At 45.6% G+C, this 23,634-nt stretch overlaps 1 protein-coding gene across 1 annotated transcript in view; it reads left to right on the top strand.

Moving 5' to 3' along the window:
* The window catches only part of DNAH14 (dynein axonemal heavy chain 14), a 514,964-nt gene that overhangs the window by 244,909 nt on the left and 246,421 nt on the right, over positions 1 to 23,634 (top strand). Inside the window, exons 36-38 of the mRNA XM_043543588.1 lie at positions 8,639 to 8,810; positions 16,975 to 17,064; positions 17,372 to 17,506. Of these exons, the coding sequence (XP_043399523.1) occupies positions 8,639 to 8,810; positions 16,975 to 17,064; positions 17,372 to 17,506 (397 nt within the window). The remainder of the gene's footprint in view (positions 1 to 8,638; positions 8,811 to 16,974; positions 17,065 to 17,371; positions 17,507 to 23,634) is intronic.

Raw genomic sequence — 23,634 nt, 5'->3', positions numbered from 1 at the left:
CCCATTTCAAACAGTTGACAAGAAGGTGTGAGTAACGGGGGGAAATTAGTGTGGGGAAATCAGTTTTTGTAATGACCCATCCGCTCCCAGTCTTTATTCAGGCCTAATTTGATGGTGTCCAGTTTGCAAATTAATTCCAGTTCTGCAGTTTCTCGTTGGAGTCTGTTTTAAAAGTTTTTTTGTTAAAGAGTTGCCACTTTTAAGTCTTTTATTGAGTGACTGGGGAGATTGAAGTGCTCTCCTACTGCTTTTTGAATGTTAAAATTCCTGATGTCAGATTTGTGTCCATTTATTCTTTGTGTAGAGACTGTCCAGTTTGGCCAGTGTACATGGGAGAGGGACATTGCTGGCACATGATGGCATATATCACAGACTTAAAAGGTCCCAATCATTGGAGCGCTCATTCACAAATTTGCATATCTTGACAGAGCCAATCCTCCCTTTTACCATGACCTATGTAAAGTAAATTGCTTAACACTGGGTTTCTTATTTCCCCAAATGAATTTATCCTGGATTACCATTTGATCTAAGAGATTTCCTGGGCCTGAAACTTGAACTGTTTGGAAAAAGAAGTGATTTTGGGATAAGACATTCATTTTAACTACTGCAGTTTTGCCAAACCTGAAATTTCATGTTCTTCTTCAAGTGATGTCCCTATGACTGCGTCACTGTAAGTGCGGCAGTGCCCCGGCGCGTGGGATTGGAGATCTTCATCAGCAGTGCCTGTCGGACCACACATGCGCACCTCCTCCCTTTTGTGCAGTGAGTGGTACATATATATATAGTGCTGTGCAGTCTGACTCCTCCCAGTTCCTTTTCTACCACTTTTAGTCTGAGATGGAATCCAGAGCAGAGCCCGCTTTTTCCTGTTCCCTCAGTAGCTAGTGCCCTACCTGTTAGTTGTAGTGTAGTTAGTATTTTTTTCTTCTCCTTTTCTTCTTAAAAAAATTTTTTTTATTTACTTTATCTTTACAGTTATTTCATAGCTTAGGTTTCATTTTCCCCCTGCTTCCCGCCCATACCCATAGGGAAGCCTCCCCTCTTCCAGTCATTCCCACCATCTTTCAGAATGGTAGCCGAGGAGTCTGGTGGCACCTTAAAAAGCCACCGGACTCCCCACCATATTTGACATCCCACCAGTTTGGTGACCAACTAACTCCGTTTTTTCCATCATGGAAACTCATCACCTTGGACAAGTGGGTTCTAGAGATAATCAAGGAAGGATACTCCATTCCTTTCCTATCTTGCCCCACCATCTCTCCTCCCTGTCCCTCTTCCGGGACCCCTCTCATGAACCCATTCTACAGGGAGAAATAAGTCATCTTCTGCAGCTGGGAGCCATAGAACTGGTTCCTTTCCAAAACAGGGGACAGGGTTTCTACTCCCATTATTTCCTCATCCAGAAGAAATCCAGTGACGGGTGACCCATCCTGGAGCTTCGCAGTCTAAATAAGTTTGTCAAACTGCAACGCTTCAAGATGGTTATCCTCTCCAGTGTTATCCCAGCAATTGAACAGGGGGCCGGGTTCTCAGCCCTCAACGTCCAAGACACACATTTCCATATCACAATACATCCTGCCCACAGATGATTTCTCTGATTCGTCATGGGTGACAATCGCTGTCAGTACACGATACTGTGTTTTGGACTATTGACAGACCCTCAGGTGTTCTCCAAGGTCCTGGTGGTAGTTGCTGCCTGTCTAAGGAAACAAGCATTGTCATCTTTCCATACTTGGACAATTGTCTCCTCAAGGCCCGATCCAAGCAGTCCTGTAACGATGGACCTGTTTATGAAGCTAGGCCTTCTCATAAACCTAGAAAAGTCTACTCTAATTCCGGGTACAACACCTGGAATTCATCAGCACACAATTGGATGCCATACAAGCCAGAGCCTTCCTACCACCTCACAGATTCTCCGCTATACTAGATCTGATATCCAATGTATAGGTCTGCGCCAGACATAGGCGTTGATTCCGTGGCTGCTGCAGGGCTGGAGCACCCATGGGGAAAAATTAGCAGATGCTCTGCCCTCACTGGCAGCCAAGCTCTCCCCACCCCCACTTCTCCTCGCTGCCTCCTCCTTCACCAAGCATACCGTGTCCCCACTCCTCCACCTCCCAGCGCTTCCCGCCCGCTGCCTAACAGCTGTTTGGCGGTGCTTAGGACTTTCCAGGAGGGAGCGGGGGAGGAGCAGGGACGTGGCATGCTCAGGGAAGGAGGAGGAGAAGAGGCAGGGCAGGGGCGGGGACTTGGGGCAAGGGGGTGAAATGGGGGCGGGGCTGGGGTGGGAAAAGGCAGGGTGGGGCGGGGACTTTGGGGAAGGGGTGGAACGGGGGTGGGGCAAGGGCAGTGCAGGGGTGGGAAGAGGCAGGGCAGGGGTGGGACCAGGAGCTCGGGGTCGGGGGGGTCAAGCACCCACCGGGCAGAGGGGAAGTCGGTGTCTATGGCTCCAGATCTCTGCCAGAATGTGCCTGCAACTTCTAGGCCACATGGCAGCTGCCACTTTCGTGATCAGACACAAAAGACTATACATGTGGTGTCTTGAGGCGTGGCTCCATACAGTATCTCTTCCCCACAAACACAGCTTCCACAAACTTTTATCCATGCCGATGAGAGTCAAGGACTCACTACTTTGGTGTACGCAGCCCAACAATGTCTGTGTCTGTGTCGGAGTTCCTTTCCTCTAACCACCACTGACCATGATTCTAACAACTGATGCCTCCCTAATCAGTTGGGGAGCACATCTCCACAATCACATAGTGAGGGCAGTTGGTTGTTAACTGAATCTACTCTACACATCAACCTCCTTGAACTACGAGCGGTGCACAAAGCCTGCCACGTTTCCTCCCTCTCCTCAAACATCACGCCATCAGAGTCATGAAGGACAGTCTCGCCCGCAGAGCAAGATCCCATTCTTTATGTTCGGAGGCACTCAAAATGTGGAACAGGTGTATCCAACATAACATCACCATTTCAGCAGCGTACCTCCCTGGACACCATGAATGCATTGAGCAGGAGATTCTCCCATGATTACGAGTGGGAACTGGACATGCAAGCCTGTCAGCCCATCTTCAACCAATGGGGATGTCTTACATAGATCTGTTTGCTACTCTGCAAAACACTCATTGCTCTCAATTCTGTTCCAGAGCAGGACTGGAACACAGATTATTGGGAGACACATTCCTTATCACATGGTATGTATCACTCCTCTATGCCTTCCTTCCTTTGGCCCTCCTATTCTTTTTACTTTGCAAAATACAGGAGGACTGAGCTCCCATCATTCTTAGAGCTCCAACACGGCCATAACAGGTCTAGTATACTTACCTCCTTCGCATATAGTATGTCAGCCGATCTCTCTCTGTCCAACACCACAGTCCTTCCACAAGACGCATCCTCCGTCCCAATCCACAGATGCTCCACCTCAAGCCCTGGTTCCTACGTGGTTCTGGGATTCGGAAATAAGCTGTTTGTGTGCAGTCAAACAGATACTTTTTAATAGTAGGCATGATATAATTAGATGCACGTACATTTACAAATGGACTAGATTTCAATGCTGGTGTGCCTCCCACCAAGTTGATGCAGCACGTGCTCAGCTACCACTTATCCTGGACTACATGTTATACCTTAAACAATCAGGATTATCTACCAGCTCTGTTCAGGTTAACATGGTGGCAATCACTACTTTTCACTGACACATAGATGGCTATTCCATCTTCACAAACCCGCTCACAAAACGCTTTCTGGAGGGTCTCCAAAATCTTTATTCCCACATACGAGACCTGACCCCTGCCTGAGACCTCGTCCTCATGCTATGTTCTCTGACTAAACCCTCATTTGAACCAATGGCGACCTGTTCTTACCTGCATCTGTCAATGAAAATGTCCTTTCTTGTCGCCATCATTGCTGCCCGATGAGTGGGCAAAATCACGGTCCTTATGGCATATCCACCATACACACTGTTGCACAAAGACAAAGTTACCCTATGCCCACATTCAAGATTACTACCTAAGGTTCCATCATCTTTCCACCTCAAACAACTAATATACCTTCCTTGCTTCTTCCCAAAGTGTCGTCATAACCAACAGAAGGCAGCTCTACGTACCCTAGACGTAAGACGAGCATTAGTGTTTTATTTGGACAGGACTAAACATTTCCAAAAATCACCATGATTATTCTTCTCAACCACCAAAAGATCCAAGACACAGCCATCTCTTAACAATGCCTTTCCAAGTAGATCTCACAGTGTATACATTTATTTTACGAACTCCACCACAGACAACCTCCTACCACAATTACAACACGTTCCACAAGTTCATTTTCCACATTGATAGCTTTTCTGAATAATGTCCGCATTGGTGACATTTGTAAAGCTGCCACATGGGTATCAACAGACAGTTTCACCCAGCACTACTCTATTACGCACATTGCTGCAGCAGACACTCTCCTAGGACATGCTGTCCTATCATAGGCAATACATGTCGCTCCGAAGCCCCAGCTGTCCATTTAGGGGCACTGCTTTCTAGTCGCCAACAGTGGAGCACCCATAGGGACATCACTCGAAGAAGAAGAGAAGGTTACTCACCCTGTGCAGTAACTGAGGTTTTTCAGGATGTGTCCTCCTACAGGTGCTCCACTACCCCCTCTTCCCCTCTGCTTCAGAGCCTAAAACATATGCTCTGTGGCTGAGAAGGAACTGGAGGTGGTCAGACTGCACAGCGCTGTATATAAGTCCCACTCACAGCATGAGAGTGGGGAGATGTGCGTATGTGGTCTAACAGACATGGCTGATGAAGATCTCTGATCCCAGGTGCAGGGGGTGCTGTCCCACCTACAGTGGAGCACCAAGAGTGGGAGTCATCTCGAAGAACTCAGTTACTGCACAAGGTGAGTTAACCTTCTCTTGACCAACTTTCCAGATCTGTTTTGATATTCTTAATCAAATTAGTATAATTAATATTATTTAAGGTGTGTCGTCTTTTAGAAATGTGTATTCCCAAGTATCTTATTGAAGTAGTTACCCATTTGTTTTTTATATTTATCTTTTCTATCTTTCTATAGATCAGAGCCTACACCTACATCCAGAACTTCTGACTTGTCACAATTTATTTTAAATCCTGACACTGTCAAATTTTTAGATTTCCTCTTGCACTTCTTATAGTATGTGAACAGGATTCATAGCAAATACCATGACATTGTCTGCGTATAAGGTTGATTTGCATTCCCTGTTTCCTATTGTAATTCCATTTATATTAGGATTATTGGTGACTGAACAGGCCAATCATTTGCCCAATCAATCAGCAATGTTTGGTAGTCATTGCTAGCGATAGACTACCAATATTGTTGATTGACTGGGCAAATGACTCTGTAGCAGGGTGGTCACCCCGCTCCTGCCCTGAGGGGCTTCAAACAGCCCAGGAGAGGGCTGTGGCTGGGGGCAAGCAGCTCCCAGGCTGATTGGGGAAAGAGGCTCAGCTGTGGCCACGCTCCAATCAGGGCTCAGCTGGCCCTTATAAGAGGGCAGTGGGCCAGGAGCAGACAGAGTCTCCTCTAGCTGTAGAGTGAGATGGGCCTGGCTGCTGGGGAGCATGAGAAGGTACCTGGAGTGGACCCAGAGCTGGGGGAAGGCCAGAGGAGCTGGGGAGCAGCTTGTCCGTCTCTACAAGTATCTGAGATTTTTTTTTTGTTAGCTCATTGAAGATACTGTTAATTGTTATATTAGTTGTGCCCTAAAAAAATTACAGAATTCTGGATGAAATCCACCAGGGCATGGGGATTTACCATTTTTAAGGGACTTAATAACCTCTAGATCTTCCTCTGATTTAATATCTTGCTCCAGGGCTTCTAGATAGATTTGGTATATCAGCTTTAGCTAAATATTCCTCTATCAGCTTATGGTCAACTGACTCCAAGGAGTAAAGTCTCCTATAGAAGTTTGCAAAAGTCTTTTGGGCCAGTTGCCAGTTTATATGGAGCTTTCCAGACTGGAGGTATAATTTTGCTTCCTTTTACATTTTTAGTCTATTAGCTAGTAATTTATCAATTTTTGTTAATCTTTTTGTAATATAGGTGTTTTGTGTATCTAATTGCCAGTTCAGATTTTTCTGTTTGGAGCGAATGTAACTTGCTTCTGACCTCTTGTTTGTTTTCTGCGATTGAGTTTTCTGGTGTAACTTAAATTTTTCAGCCTTGTTGACCAATGTTTGCATTTCCTCTTTTCTAACTTTTCTAACATAGAATTTTTTGTTAATTACAATGCCCCAATAACTGCTTTCAAGATATCCTACAGAGTGCTTTTTTAAATCTAGTCAGCATTGTTTTCCTTAAAATATTGCTTATTTTCCTCTCTGATAGCTTCAGCTCTTTTCTTGTCATCCCATAGAAGTGAGATGTTTAATCTCCATTTTTTCATTTTAGTGTGTCTTTCCACTGTCATATAAGAAGCCAAACTAATGCATGATCTCATCGAGATGCCTCCTTGCAGTGCTGACATTGCTGTACTAAGCAAAGATCTAGAGATCATATATTTTCTATGAGATATTGAAAAGAAGGAGTAGTCTCTTTCCTTTGGGTTAATACACCTCTTGGAGTCACACAAATATGTTTATTCATTAGATAGAAAATCAGGAGCAGAATTAATCTGTCCTTTATTATACTACCTCTCTGATCTATCTAACCAGGGATCTGGATACAATTATAATCATATCCAATAATAATATCTCCTTCTCTAAAATCTTCTAGTGTCCGAGATAACTTTCTGAAAAAAGGCATTTGACCTTGATTAGGGGCATAAATGCTTCCTAACATTAGTATTCTATCACCGATTGTACCTTTAACTAGACATTTGCCTTCATTATCTATATATTTATCATTTATTTCGTAAGGTATATGTTTGGCAATAATGATTTCTACTCCTCTTTTATTGATATTCCTGGAGAAATATAAGGAGTTTGGAACCAGTTACCTTTGATGTGTTTATTATGTTCCTCCGTAAGGTGCATTTCTTGTTTTTTTTTTTAAAAAAAGTCCCATGTATCTGGGGCCTCAGCTTTAATAGCTTGAAAAGCTTCTCTTTCTTTCTGTCTTTCTTTCTTTCTAACTGCTGTTAAGACCATGTTATAGAACTGGATTGTATTAGCCATGATAAGGCCCACATGACATTCTAATAAGCAAACTCGGGAAATGTGGTCTAGATGAAATTACCAAAACATGGTGCACAACTGGTTGAAAAACCGTTCTCAGAGTAATTATTAATGGTTAGCTGTCAAACCGGGACATCTAGTAGGGTCCTGCTCAGATCAGTCCTGGCTTGGGTACTATTCAGTATTTTCATTAATGACTTGACAATAGAGCAGAGAGTATGCTTATAAAGTTTACAGATGGCACCAAGCTAGAAGGCGTTGCAAGTCTTTTAGAGGATTAGAATTCAAACTGACCTTGATTAATTGGAGAACTGGTGTGAAATCAGCAAGATGAAATTCAATAAAAAAAAGTGTAAAGTACTACATTTAGGAAGGAAAAATCAAATCCCCAAGTACAAAATGGGGAATAATAGGCTAGGCTGAAAAGAATCTGGGGGTATGGTGGGTCACAATTTGAATATGAGACAATGTCTTGCAGTTGTAAAAAAGGCAGATATTCTGGGGTGGATTAACTGTAGTGTTATGTGTTAGACATGAGAGGTAATTGTTCTGCTCTGGTTGGTACTGATGAGGCCTCATATGAAGTATTGTTTCCAGTTTTGGATGCCACACTTTCAAGTGTGGGCAAATTCAAGTGTGCCCAGAAGACAGCAACAAAAATGATAAAAGATTTAGAAAACATGACTGATAAGGAAAGGTTAAAAAAAACTAGGGATGTTTAGTTTTGAGAAAAGACTGAGGGGGAGACCTGATATGTGTACAAATATGTTATAACCAGGATGGTGATCAATTGTTGTCCTACTGTCAATGGACACGGAGAAGAAATAATTAGTTTAATTGTAGCAAAGGAGGGTGAGGTTAGATATAAGGAAAATCTTTCTAACTGTAAAGGGTAGTTATATACTGGAATAGGCTTCCAAAGGAGGTTGTGCAATCCCCCTCATAGGAGGCTTTTACAAATAGGTTAGCCAAATACCTGTCAGGGATAGTCTAGGTATACTTCGTCCTACCTCAGCACAGGGAGATGGACTAGATGACCTCTTGAGATCCCGTCCAGCCCTACATTTCTATGATTGTTGTTTTAATATACTATGACTTGAATTCCTGTTTTACTGTATTCATTTGCCTTTTTTCCCTCCTGTTGAATAGATTTTGTATGAATTTTACTACTCATGGGCCTGGATCCAACTTTTATTGAAGTCAGTGAGAATCTTTTATTTTATTTCAGAGTTGGATTGGGTCCCAAATGAGAAAAGTGAGCAAAATTATGTTCCAAAGTGAAATTCAAATTAAATAAAGAAGTTTGATCTCCCCTTGTCCTTCCAAACTCTTTTCAGTACAAAAATGTGATTATTTCCAAAATATCTGCTAAAATATACAGTGTGATGCACAATTATAAATAAATTAGAAACTGAGAATGATATTCTCCCAAGTTGTAAGACAGGTAGAACCATATATTAAATATTACTGAGTTGACATTCTTTTTATAATTTTTCTAGAAATTATGATACTAGTGTTCCTGCAGAAGAAGAAGCTCTCATTATAATCAATTCAGTGAAAGAAGCTAATTTACCCAAGTTTCTGGCAGAAGATGTTCCTCTGTTTGGGAACATTATGGCAGATCTGTTCCCAGGAATTACAGTTCCAAGAAGAAGCACTCTCAAACTAGAGGTAATAAAATGAATAGGGCTTTTCAGGGGTAGTGATTGACACTTAAATGTCACTGTTTTGTTTTAATAAAGAAAGGGATAAAAAATCTTTAATGGTTCAAAAGTTCTTAAATTTTTTATTAAGGGAGAAACCCTGATATGCAGCAAATCAAAGTGATGTGGCTTGATGGAGGAGAGTTCTCCAGTGGCCAGGGAAATAGCATCCTTCCCCTCTCTACCCTAGGCCATGGAGCCACTATGCAACTCCTGAAGACTCAGTCCTGACCCACTTCACACAGATACATTTGAACCAGAGATCTCCAGTCCCAGATCTGCTAATTTATCCTCCATCCTTCACAGCCCCATGGAGACCAGGGAGTGGAGGCCTCCTGTGCAAGTTCCCCTCATCTGTGTTCTGTGCAGTGGAACATGTTCCACTACCTATTGGGCCCTATGTGTCTGCAGATGAAAGGGGAAGCAGGGTTTTCCCTTAACATTTGTTGTCTGTAGTCCAGTTATTTCAGTTGTCTAAAGAAAAAATGTTTTAAAAGTAAGTCAGATTTACTTTTTCGTCTTTTGTGTTAATTTCACATGTTGATATAAAATAGCATGGGATTTCTGTTAAAGGTGGAATTTCTAGTTTGTTTGAGAGAAACCTTTAGAGTTTTTTCCTCTTCATGTGTTGAAATTTGCCCAAAGATCTGAACACTATAGAGTTTTTTCGAGTCTTGGTGGTCATGTGTAGCTGGAATTTGTATGTGTATTGAAGAGAAAATGGCTCTCTGTCCAGCCTTCATGAACGAATATCCCTTGATCATCTTGAGATCTCTTGTGAGACTATTGGGCCTGATTTTTCCACTACTTAAGCAATATGCAAGTCTTTGCAGTTTGAGGACCTAACTTTAAGCAGGCAATGTGTCCAACTGACTTCAGTTAAATTAAGCACTTGCATAAGTCTTTGCAGGATTGAGACCTTACACTGATATATACTGAGAATAATTCTGTTTATGTAAAATCAGTCTGAGATTCCTCAAGCCCATTATTTATAAGGCTTTTACAGAAAAGAGCAAGCCATAACAGTGTCCTAAAGGATTTAAAAGTTCTTCAAGTTCCCTGTGGGTGCTCCACTTAAGGTGTTGGTGTGTCCCGGTACCGCAGTTCGGAGATTTTCGGTAACAGTACCTGGTGGGATGTGCATGCACAGTAGCCGTCTCGCGGTGCTGTTGGCAATTCAACTAATGCTCATGAGTCCCAACCCCCTCAGATCCTTTTCAACCATCCTTGGCTGCAGACAGAGCGCCAACAGCAGTGTCACAGAACCATCTAGAAAAGTGTTAAAAATAGTTATTAGTTAAGTTAGTCCTCAGTAGTTACTCATTGTTGAACTGGGTTTCTCCTTCTTTTTCTAGCCAGTTAAACTTAAAACAAACAAACAAAAAAAACACCCCTCCCTAGGGGTTTTTTTCCCTCTATTTCCTTCAGTTATCCCATGACCAAAATTGGACTCTGAAAATGCTAGCCTCTCTTGGGTTTAAAAGATGTACTTCTTGTAAGGACGCAATACCCACCTCCGACGGACACTCACAATGAATCTGCTGCTTAGGAAAGGAACACGTTCCTCAGAAATGCTCCCACTGCAGTAATCTTAAAGCCAGAGCAAGGAGAGACAGGGATCTCCAACTTAAAATGATTCTTACGGAGAAATCCCTAACACCACCGTCCGCTCCGGCAACAACCCTATTGGGGGATTCGCCAGGCACCTCCTCCCTGGACAGAGCAAGTACTCTCTCCTCCACAAGGCGAGGAAGACATCTCCTGCTGATGGAGAACTGTTGAAGAGAAAATGGTATCTAGCAAGATTGCCACCCATGATGCCGACAGCCAGCAGGGTGAGCATGTTTGATGCACCGAGCACCTCCGGCACTGCCCGTACTGGGACCTCTGCTGGCAGAGATAAGGAGTCAAGTTGCAGGCATAAATCAACTTCCTCCACAGCACCAAGTACTCCAAGGAAGGACACGATGCCGACAATGCCTCAGCTCGCTATGCCACTCCAATGGTGCCGCATACTCCTGAACCGATACCTGACCGTACTAAGTTGGCACCAGCAAAGGCCACACGCAGGCAGATGGGATCAGTATCCCAGGCTTCTACACATAAGAACGTGGCACTGCTGCCCTTGGCACTGTGCTCCCTCACTAAAGTGACCGATATCAGAATCTCATCCACACCGGGATCACCAATACTCAGCACTGATGGTTCTCTGGTGCCAGTGGCACCGGTGCAACCAGAATCACCAAATGCCTCCAGATTCTCAAGTGATGAGGAAGCTGATATGTCTTCTATTCTGGAAATTCTTCCTCATCAGGCACAGAACCACCACCGTCGCACACAAGTGCCAGGGAACGCCTACACAGGGACATGCCTCCATGGCTGACTAACCCATGGATCTGCCCCCCATGCCATTCCCAATGCAATGGGCACAGTGGGACCCATGTGCGGTTTACCAAGCTCAGGCCCTGTACACCACAGAGGTGACAAATACGTCCTGCGACAGATACTGCAAATGAGCCCTTGGAGACACAGGAGGATTCTGTAGAGGAATTGGATGATTCCAACAACCAAGAACAATCAGCAACTCACAACTCATCTTCATCTCCGGATGAAGTGGGCATGCCATCCCAACCCACCATTGCAGATGACTCGAAACAATTTCAAGAGCTATTCAAATGGGTGGCACCCAGCCAGAATATCCAGCTGGAAGAGGTGACTGAAAACCAACGTCAGCTCAAGATACTACACTCAGCATCCTTGACTAAGGTTGCGCTACCGATTTAATAGTGCTCTAATGGAACCAGCAGAATTAGTATGGCAAACACCAGCAACCATACCTTCGACATGCAAAAGGGCAAACAGGAAGTATTAAGTGCCCAACAAGGGTATGGACTTCCTATTTTCACACTCTCAGCCATACTCGTTGGTTCTGGAGGCAGTGAACCAACAGGGGAAACAACCCCATTATAAATCCAGCCCACAGGACAAGGACTCAAAAAGATTGGATTTGTTTGGCTGAAAAGTCTACTCATCAGCAACCCTTCAATTTTGCATGGCCAGCTACACAGCAGTACTAGTGAAATACGACCATGATGATTACCAAAAACTCAGTGGATTCATAGCAGGCATCCCAGAAGACCGAAGGGATCAATTCCAATCCACCATAACCGAAGGGTCAGTTCTTGGCGAGGATTGCTTTACAAGCGTCCCTTGACATTGTGGTCACAGCTGTTTGCACAACAGCTACTGCAGTAGTCATGAGGAGGGCCTTCTGGCTACAATCTTCTAGAATAGCAAAGGACCTCCAGACTAAAGTTGAGGACCTCCCCTTTGACAGGGAAAAAACTATTCTTGGCAAAAACAGATGAAGTCCTACACTCAATGAATGACTCTCGAACTACGCTCCAAACCCTGGGTATCTATATGCCCCTTAACAGATGAGGGAGATACCGACCTTACCAGTGCAATTGAGACACAACCGGACAGAGACAACAGAGGCATTTTGATAATCAAAGACAAAGGCACAAATCACAGAGACGTCGCCCTACCCAGTCTGCTACATCCCAAGCACCTTCAAACAAGATGCAATTTTAAAGCATTGGTCGAGGGTCTGACCGACCTCCCCCGACCACCAGCGCCAATAGAACCAATGACCCAAGTTTTTGGTCGTTGACTCTGACCATTCTACCATATGTGGGCCACCATCTCTATGAACCACTGGATTTTGGAGATCATTCGAGTGGGTTATACCATCCCCTTTACCTTCATACCACCTACTCAGCCCCCTGCCCCTTCCCTCTTCAGGGACCCTTCTCACGAGCACTTATTGAGAGAAGAAGTAGATCACCTGCTACAATTAGGGGCCATGGAACAAATTCCAACACAACACAGAGAGAAAGGGTTTTACTCCCATTATTTCCTGACTCAAAAGGAAAATGGAGGTTGGAGACCTATACTAGTTCTGAGAAAACTCAACAAATTTGTCCACACCCACAGATTCAGAATGGTCAAACTGAACTCAATCATCCCAGCTCTGGAAGAGGGGGACTGATTCTCAGCCCTCGACATACAAAATGCTTACTTTCACATTACATCCATACTGCTCACAGAGAATTCCTATGATTCGCAGTGGGACAAGATCACTTCCAATACAGAGTACTGCCATTCGGACTGTTGACAGCTCCATGGGTCTTTACCAAAACCTTAGCAGTGATAGGTGCTCATCTACGCAGACAGGGAATACTGATATTCCCATACTTAGATGATTGCCCACTAAAAGGTCCTACCAGGATGGAAACACTACACATCACTTGACAAACCATCTCTCTATTTCACTCCCTAGGGCTACAAATCAATGAAAAGAAATCAACCCTAACTCCAGTACAACAACTGGACTTCATAGGCGTGCACCTGGACTCAGTAGAGACCAAAGCATTTGCTACCAATGCCCCGATTCACAGCACTGACCTCCGTCATATCGGTGATCTCAGGGAGCCTGTGGGTGTCTGTATGCACCTGCCAACAACTCCTGGGACATATGGTGGCCACCACTTTCATTGTAAAATGTGCCAGACTACACCTGCGTTGCTTTCACAAAAGCACAGCCTACACAAAAGACTCACACCAACCCCAAAGGGCCTACATTCACTACAATGGTGGACAAACCCAGTAAACAGGTTTCAGAGTAACAGCCGTGTTAGTCTGTATTCTCAAAAAGAAAAGGAGTACTTGTGGCACCTTAGATACTAACCAATTTATTTGAGCATAAGCTTTCGTGAGCTACAGCTCACTTCATCGGATGCAATACTGTGGAAAGTTTAGAAGATCTTATTATATACACACAAAGCATGAAAAAAATACCTCCTCCCACCCCCCTCTCCTGCTGGTAATAGCTTATCTAAAGTGATCACTCTCCTTACAATGTGTATGATAATCAAGTTGGGCCATTTCCAGCACAAATCCAGGTTTTGTGCTGGAAATGGCCCAACTTGATTATCATACACATTGTAAGGAGAGTGATCACTTTAGATAAGCTATTACCAGCAGGAGAGGGGGGTGGGAGGAGGTATTTTTTTCATGCTTTGTGTGTATATAATAAGATCTTCTAAACTTTCCACAGTATTGCATCCGATGAAGTGAGCTGTAGCTCACGAAAGCTTATGCTCAAATAAATTGGTTAGTCTCTAAGGTGCCACAAGTACTCCTTTTCTTTAAACCCAATAAACGTGTGCTCAGGCATCCCGTTTCAGCAGGATCTGCCATCAGTACAAATCACAACAGATGCCTCACTGATTGGATTGAGAGCTCACCTAAACCAATATACAACCTAAGGCAAGTGGTCCCCCACAGAAACACTCTTACACATCAACCTGCTTGAATTACGCGTGGTTTGCAATGCATGCCTACATTTCCTCCCCTTTATATGAGGTAAAACAATAAGGATCCTGACTGATAATGTTGCATATATGTTCTATATAAACCGCCAGGGTGGGGCACATTCCCATTCCTTATGCACAGAGGCCTTAAAACTATGGAACTGGTGCATAAAACACAACATCTCTGTTACTGCAGCATACCTCCCAGGCTGATGGAACATGATGGCTGACATGTTAAGCAGACGGTTTTCCCAAGAGCATGAATGGGAACTGAACAACAAAATAATCCAACACATATTTCACATGTGGGGATCACCACACATAGATCTGTTCGCAACATTAGTAAACAAGAAATGCCCAAAGTTTTGCTCACGAGCAGGACTCGGAGCATGATCCCTGGGGGACGCTTTCTCCATCAAATGGAGAGCTCCTCTCTTATCCACATTTCCATCGATACCTCTGATCTCCAGAGTGATGCACAAAATACAAACAGACAGAGCCAAAATAATACTCATAGTACCGACATGGCCCAGACAGACTTGGTTCCCTTACCTGTCATGCATGGTGATCTGCAAACTGTTCATTTTCCCTCGCCTATGGAATCTTCTCTCTCAGGACGATGGTCAAGTCCTCCATCCGGACCCGAAGAGACTTCACCTGAAGGCCTGGCTCCACCCCAATGAACTAACATGCTCAGAACAGGTAAAACAAGCGTTGTTAAACAGCAGGAAACATAGCACACGCACTAGCTACCTCCGAAAATGGAAGAGATTCTTCCTATGGTGCCAAAACAAACAGCTGCAAGCCGAGCACCACTTCCACTAATCATGGATTATTTATTATCCCTAAAGAACTCAGGGCTTGCTACGAGCTTGCTTAGAGTTCACCTTGCGGCCATCATGGCCTTCCATCAACAAGTAGATGGGACATCAGTATTCACCCACCCGATTACTAAATGATTCCTAACGGGCATACAGAATGTGTGCCAAGCCAGCCGAGACCCCACACCAATGTGGGACTTAAATCTGGTTCTCAAAAGTCTAACCAGAGCCCCTTTCGAATCCTTAGCCACATGCTCATTACTTCACTTATCTGTGAAAGTGGCATTCCTGTTCGCGATTACATCAGCATGAAGAGTTAGTGAAATAGGGGTTCTCATGGCTCAACTCCCATACACAATATTCTTCAAGGATAAAGTCACACTTAGAATACATCCCAAAATATGCCCAAACATGCCAAAAATATCATCTTCAATCTCAACCAACTGGCTCACTTACCTACATTCCACCTAGAACCACACACTAATGCTCAAGAGGCAATCCTGCACACACTGGAAGTGCACCGGGGCTTAGCCTTTTACCTAGACAGAACGAAGCCATTCCGTAAATCTCTTAGACTCTGTGTCAACAACAGAACGATCAAAAGATTCTGCCATATCAACAAAGATTATCCAAATGGATATCCAGCTGTAGCCATACATGCTATTCACTACATAACACTGAAGCCACTCTAGGCATCAGAGCCCACTCGACAAGAGCTTTAGCTACCTCCACAGCATTTCTACACAATTTTCCCATTCTAGACATCTGCAGGGCAGCCACCTGGGCCTCTGAACACACATTCGTGAACCACTGTGCAATCACTCTTGGCTCCAGCTTGGATACATAACTAGGCGTCACTGTACTAGCCTCAGCAATTGACTCCACTCCGAAGTCCCTTCCATCCTCATGAGGGCACTGCTCTACATTCATGTGAAGTGGAGCACCCACAGGGACAACACTCGAAGAAGAGAGGGTTACTCACCTTGTGCAGTAACTGAGGTTCTTCGAGATCTGTGTCCCTCTGGGTGCTCCACTACCCACCCTCCTTGCCTGTACTTCAGAGTTCGCAGTAAGGACTCTACAGTAGAGAAGGAACCGAGGAGTTAGGACACGCGAGTGCTAGTTGAATCACCAACGGTACCATGAGATGGTTACTCCGCACGCACGTCCCAACCAGGCACCGGTATCGAAAATCTCTGATCAGCAGCGCCGGGATGCACGGACACCTGAAGTGGAGCACCCACAGGGACACACATCTGGAAGAACCTCAGTTACTGCACAAGATGAGTAACCCCCTCTTTTCATTTTCCATGATATTATAGTTAACATGTTTCATGTCTTAGCAGTTAAGATGTGTACAGTATTATAATTCAAATAACTGGAAATTCTGAGCATGTGTCTTTGCCCATAGAAAATAAAGGGAACTCTTTTATGAAGATCTGTGACAAGGTCATGACACTGAAGGACTAAGTAAAAGAAAGAAACTACTAGGTTAATAATTTAATCTGTTCCGTTTTATCTGTCAATTTGAGCTGTGCTAAACCGGATACATGTGATATTTAAGCATTATAGTTGGAATTGCAATTCCAATCAGAGATTTCTTTATGATCTCGTTAATTGCATTCTAGCATGCATCAGAAACATACAATACATCAGAAACATACAATCAGAAACATACAATCAGAAACATACATCAGAAACATCAGAAACATACAATAACCTATTTTATTTAAACTTTTTTTAGGAATATCAGCCCCTGGTATTGTGGAAATCACCTACTTTTCTAATTTCTTCAGCTGCTGATACTGCTGCCTTCCTAAAAATGTTTTTGGAAAATGCATGTGCTGCAGAAGCAGTCACTTTACCTTTTAATTTCTTTTAAGTACTATTACTGTGCTAACTGTGTGCTTTTTATTTTATTTTTTTTAAATCTTAGAAAGCAGTAGCTGTTGCAATGCAACAGTTATGTTTGCAGCCTTGGGAATCTCAGATAGAAAAAGTTTTACAGTTTCACAATCAAATTCTGGTAAGTACAGCAGAACTTCTGTTAATATGACAAATGCCTTGAATTTGAGGTACAAGTCCAGAGATTCTTTGAAGATTTGTGACAGTATCCAAAAGATCCTAATATAATCACAAGCCTATTGAGAACTACAAAATTAATATTGTAGTAGAAAGAAAAATTATTTTTCAGAACAAAATCAAATTCATATCAGAATTCTAAAATTGCACACACGCTAAATCATTGAATTTTTTTTCTAATAGTCTATCATTTTAGGAATAAGCTCCAGTGCCACTTAGAAATGAGCTGATCTTTGCAAATGTGTTTTCAGGCTCGGGTTGGTGTGATGTTAGTAGGCCCTACAGGTGGAGGGAAGACAACTGTTAGAACAATTTTAGAAAAAGCCTTGGTAATTTTACCAACTTTACGTTTGGAAAAAATTTCAAAAAATGATGGTGTTTTGCAGGTAAGATATTTGAATATCTGCTCTTACATGTTAGTTTTAAGCTGCTGGGTTTAGTTTAATTTTTAATGTTGAAGGGCATTTATTTTAAAGCCTGGTTCATAATTCTGCATAGATCATAATTTTTCCAGCAAACTAATTTATCAGTAAAGATCCATATTTGTTTCTTTTTTTAAATTGAGTACTTTGGGAAAGTAACACATTAATATCATTAATACCCTGGGGAGAGTATTTTGAAAAGTGCCCAAGAAAGTTTGATGCCTAACTTCAATTGTCAGTAGGAGTTGGATGCCTAAGTCTCTTAGGCACTTTTGAAAATTGCACTCTGAAGTGTGGGGGTGAGAATAGCAAGTTTCAATGCAAGTTTCCTCACTACACTCAATCTTTGAGCCTCAATCCTTGACCTAGGAAGACCATCCCTGTGGCTGAGAAGTAATTTGTTCTTCATGTTTATTCATTCAGACCTTGGCCTGTCTATTGACTGCCACTAGTGCGCTCAAATATATCAGTGATATGGGTAGTTGTCTACTAGAAAGCGGACTGAGACAACTTTTAGTAATTACAGACCTTTGCAAGATTTGAGCCAGTAATAACCTAGTAATGAAACACTTCATGTCTCATTACCAATTCCTTAAGTCATCTAGTCCCTTATTTATCGTTTAGAATTAATTAATCAGACATACACTTTTCAGCTAAGAAAACTGAAAGATCGATTTATATTTCAAAAAGAATACATACTTTATGCTCCCATTTTTATTAAAGAATGTCAATATCTTGCAGTAAAATTTAATTTTTTTAGTTAGCCTTTTAAATGTAAATTATTTTAGATAAGGGGTAACCCAGTAACAATATTGTAATTAAGAATTTATTGCATGATACTGAACCACAAAAAAAAAAAGTCATGTATGGTGCAGCAGGACTTGGCAATGACAAACCTGGAAGTCAGTGCCACAAAAGATTTATGTAAAGAAATCTGAAGCATAAATTACTCTTCTTTTTTTATACAGATATTTTACATTTAACTGCTAGTTCATTAAAATGATCTTATTCTAGTCTTTTGGGTAAGTATACATTTTTTAAATTGGCCAGAAATTTACTACTACTTTGAGTGATTGCTCATGTCCATTTCACTGTAGGTGTGTGCGCTTGCCACACGCACCGGTGCTGGAAGTTTTTCCATCAGTGGTATCTAAAGCAGATGGGCTCTGGCGCCCTCTGGAGTGACGCACATATGTGCCGGTATAAGGACCGCTGCCGCCCCCCTCCTCTTCAGTTCCTTCTTACCGCCAGTGATGGTGCTGGAACATTCCCTTGCCTCGGCAAGTTTTTGACTCTTCCAGTGTTATTTTTTGCTGTATATAATTGTTGAGAGTAGTTTCTAGTGTAGTTCTTATTAGTTCCCTTTGTGTAAGTATAGAATAAGTTAGTCTCCTATGAGACTTAGCCCAGGGACGATGCATGCCCCCGTCCCTGGGCTTCAAGCCTTGTGAGCGCTGTGAAAAACCTATGTCCATCAGCAGTCTCCACCAAAGCTGTCTGAAGTGCTTGAGGGAAACCCACGTAAGCGACAAGTGTCCCATTTGCAGAAGTTAGCTGCGCACTAAAAAGGAGTGGGACATTCAGCTTCGAGTGCTCCTTATGGAGCCAGCCAGATCAGATTCCACTCCAAGCACCTCCGCATCGGTGCGGAGTGTGGCACTGGCCCTGACATCCGAACGGTACCGATCCCCATCTCCAGTACCTGCAAAGAAGCAGAAGAAGCACACCTGGATCGGGCGGTCTCCCATGTCCCATAAAGGGAAGGAGAAAGCCAGAGGTGAGCAAAGACCCACGTGGTGCAGCTCATCCCCTCCAGAGTGCAGCCAGGCTGCAGTATCACCAGCTGATCTGTCGAGCCCCCTCCGGGACCTGCCCAACACCCTGGGAAGCAGTAGAGGCATCCAGCACCTGGCAGTGCTATCCATACCAGAGGACTTTCAGGCTGCTTAAGGACATATTGTCCCTCCCGGTGCTGCCAATGCCTGTGAGAAAAGTTGCCCGCTCGAGAGGCAATCCTGCCCTGGGGCCCTTAAAACGATCACCATCTGCATGGCACTGCTGCCTGGCACCACCACAGGTGGCATCCCGCCAGCAGTCTCCAGAGCTGTGCTGTCGGCCCTCCAACACAAGCCAGCTGGCCTGCCAGAGCTCCCAGCACCACTCCTTGGACTCCAGGCACCAGAGGTGGATTTACAGTAAAACACGGTGCCCTGGCACGGGGCACCCCAACAATAGGGGTCCCCGTGGCCAGGTAGCTGTGGGGGCAGAAGCTTGGTCCTGCAAGCTCCTGGGGTTCCTGCTGCAGGCTCCACACCCACTGGCAGCCAGGCTCCCCCCTTCCCCGCCTCTTCCCTGAGCATGCTGCGTTTCCGACCCTCCCTCTCTCTCCCAGCACTGCCCCTGCTGCCGAACAGCTGTTTGCCGGTGCTCAGGTCGCTCTGGGAGGGAGGGGGGGTAGCGGGGCCGCAGTGCATTTGGGGGAGGAGGCAGGGAAGAGGCGGGGTGGAATTGGGGAAGGATGGAGCAAAGGCGAGGCCCCCGCAATCCCCCTACACATACCCCCCCCGCCGTGAGCCGCTCAGGGCAGGGGACTGGGAGCACCCCCACGACCTCAGCCCACACCCCCACATGCCCACCCTGAGCTCCAAACGGGAGCTCCTGCACACACACCCCATTCCCACTTGCACCCCTTGCACCAAATGGAAGCTGTCCCAAGTAAGCGCTCCACACTCCAATCTCCCACCCCAACCCTGAGCCCCCTCCTGCATCCTAACTTCTGGCCAGACCCTGCACCCCCACCCCCAGCCCGCTGCTGCACCCTAACTCCCTCCCAGACCCTGCACCCCCAGCTGTGACTCCTGCACCCCCTTATACACCCTCAGCCCCCTGCCCTCCCTGACTCCTGCACCCTCCTCACACACACCCAGCCCTGACTCCTGCACCCCTCTCACTCACCCACAGCCACCTGCACTCCCTGACTCCTGCAACCCCTTCACACACTCCCAGCCCTGACTCCTGCACCCCTCTCACACACCCACAGCCACCTGCACTCCAACTCCTGCAACCGCTTCACACACTCCCAGCCCTGACTCCTGCACCCCCTCACACAGCCTCTTGCCCTCCCTGACTCCTGCAACCCCCTCACACACACCGTGCCCTCCCTGACTTGTGCACTCCCTCACACCTCCAGCCTCCTGCCAACCTGAGTCCTGAACCCCCCCACATCCCCAGCTGCACTCCTTGCACCAAATAGGAGCTGCCCCAGGTAAGCGCTCCACACCCCAACCCCCTGCCCCAGCCCTGAGCCCCTTCCCGCACCCTAACACCTGGCTAGATCCTGCACCCGAACCCCCAGCCTGCTTCTGCACCCTAACTTCCTCCCAGATCCTACACCCCCAGCCCTGAGTGGGCCCCTCCCACACTCTGAGTCATGGCCTGACCCTACAACCCAATGTTTTTTTACATTTTTTTATAAAGTGCTCTTATCCAAAGCGCTTTACAATAGTTAGCTAACGGTACAAACAATATTTGGAAAGATCATTAAGTGGTCTGCCGAGACCTTCAGCGATTTTCAAGTGGTCTGTGGAAAAATAAGTTAGACTACAAAAACAATCAAGGTACCTCACTTTATTTTCATTTACTTCCGATTACTTATAGGAGGAGGAGGAAGAAAAAAAGAATGTAAAATGGGGGTGGGGCGGGAGATAAGAGAGAATGTTGTTTTTCTTGGCTGGGTCCCAAGAAGGGGCGACAAAAATGAAGCTGCACACAGCGTCCCACTAACTCTAAATCCGCCACTGCCAGGCACCATTCTCCAGAATCCCAGCGTCGTTTGCTAGCTATCTGGCACAGACCTCCCAAGGCACACCACCAGTCCCCAGTGGCCCAGCACTGGTCTCCTGAGTGTCTGCGTCACTCTCCAGCCTCATGGCACCGATTCCTTGAGTCTCAACGCCAGCCTCTAGATTGACAATACCGGTCTCCAGCAGCCCGACGCCAATCTCTGGAGTCATGATGGAGATCTTCGGGCTCCCGGTCACTGGAGCCCTGGCACCGTTTCCAGAGTGTGAGTCATCTATCACTGGGCAACCATCACTGATCCACTGAGTGCTGTCACCAGAGGACCCAACAAGTTCTGACATGCCAGCACCAGTCCCTGGGGGATGAGCACAGCGACGACCAGCATGGAAAGGGCAAAGAGGCGGTAGTGGTACCACCTTGGTCCCCAAGACAAGTCTCTTCCTCCTCAGACTTGGAAGGTGAGGAGCTCGTAGTGCCCACGGGCCAAGGTCACCTGCCAGTTTCATCAGGATTTCCCCTGGGACTGCCAGCAAGCGCTTGGCCTCAGGGCCAGTGGACGGCTCCATGGCAGTTCTGGAACCCTTGGGGGTTCCCTCAGATATTGGAGCACGTGCAGTGATCAGTCTCAGAGACATCTGAGAAGCGATCGGCGACAGTCTCCTGTCCACCCCAAGACTCAAAAGAGGAGTCAGAGCAGGGTGTCCAGGGGTAGTCAGCCTCAGCCAAGGATCCCCCGGCAGCGGATATGTAGTTGATCGACCCACCTGTGCCCACTTCCTCATCCTCTTCACTTGATAAGGCGTTGGCGGGGCCTTCCTATATGATTCCCCAGGACGATGTCAAAGCTCAGCAGGAGCTACTTAAGAGTTGCGGCAAACCTGGGGCTGCGGGCCAAGGAGTTGTCCGAACCTTCCGACACCCTATTTGACATATTGAGTGTAGCGGCCCCTTCTGTGGTGGTTCTGCCTATCCACGAGGAGGTGGTAAAGTTAATCAAGGTCTTGTGGCAAATTCCCTCCTCCCTGCCTTCTCGCCCCCCCTATCTCCAAGTGGGCAGAGAGGAAATATTATGTCCCAGCTAAAGGCTTCAAATACCTTTACACCAACCCCTCCCTGAGCTCTTTGGTTGTATCCGCTGCCAGTGAGCGTGACAGGCAGGGGCAACCTGGTTTGACCCTTAAGAACAAAGATGCAAAGAGGCTCGATATGTTTGGCAGAAAGATTTATTCGACTGCCAGCTTCCAATTGTGGGTGGCCACCCACCAAGCCCTGCTTGGTGGATACGATTATAACACTTGGCAATCCATGGCCAAGTTTTTGGACTCTTTGCCAGAGGGCTCTAAGCAGGAGTTCCTGGCCATTCTCAAGGAGGGCAAGACACTGGCGAGGGCTGCTCTCCAAGCAGCCTCAGATGCAGCGGTCTCCGCAATCAGGACCATGGGTTTGGTCATGTCCATGAGAAGGGCGTCTTGGCAACAGGGATCCAGGCTCCCAGTGAGGGTTCAGCAATCAATCAAGCACTGTTCTCGGACCAAGCAGACAACAGATTGCATGGTCCAAAAGATTCCCCGGCTACTTTGCGCTTCCTGGGTGTTCACATGCCTGTGCCTGCAAGAAAGCGGTTCAAACCGCAGCAGACCCAGAGTTTCGGGAGCCGGTCCAGGTTGGAGTGCTACCATAAGACGGGCCAGGGCTATAAGTGCCACGAGGGCCAACCGCTGACCTCCTCTGCTCAGTCGGGCTCCACTCACCACCAGCCGGGTAACAAGCAGGCATTTTGAGGGTGCACCCAACAGTAACCTCCCAGTCTGCAATCGGGATCCAATGCCGCTCCTGCAGGTGGGAGCCAAAGAGGATGTTCCCCAGCATCTGAGAGGGAAAGAATTTTACTCCTACTGTTTTTTGATTCCAAAGGCCAAAGGGCGGTGGGGGAGTCTATGTCCCATTCTCAACTTGTGAGACCTCATCAAATATCTCAAGAAGTTGAAGTTATGCGTGGTCTCCCTAGCCTCCATCATCCCTTCCCTGGATCCTGGAGACTGGTATGCCGCCCTTGACCTGAAGGACACTTATTTTCATATTTCAATTTTTCATGGCCAAAGAAGGTTCCTATGGTTTGTAATCGGGCAGACTCATTACCAGTTCAGAGTGCTCCCATTTGGCCTAGCGACAGCACCAAAAGTGTTAACAAAGTGCATGGTAGAGGTCGCAGCCTACCCCAGACATAGGGGTATCCAGATCTACCCATATCTCGACAACTAGCTTATCAAGGGCCAGTTTAGGGAGTATGT

This window comes from Chelonia mydas, chromosome 3 (genome assembly GCF_015237465.2).
Source record: "Chelonia mydas isolate rCheMyd1 chromosome 3, rCheMyd1.pri.v2, whole genome shotgun sequence".
Lineage (NCBI taxonomy): Eukaryota > Metazoa > Chordata > Testudines > Cheloniidae > Chelonia > Chelonia mydas.
Note: the sequence above shows the minus strand (reverse complement) of the source record. Positions and strands in the feature narration are given on the sequence as shown.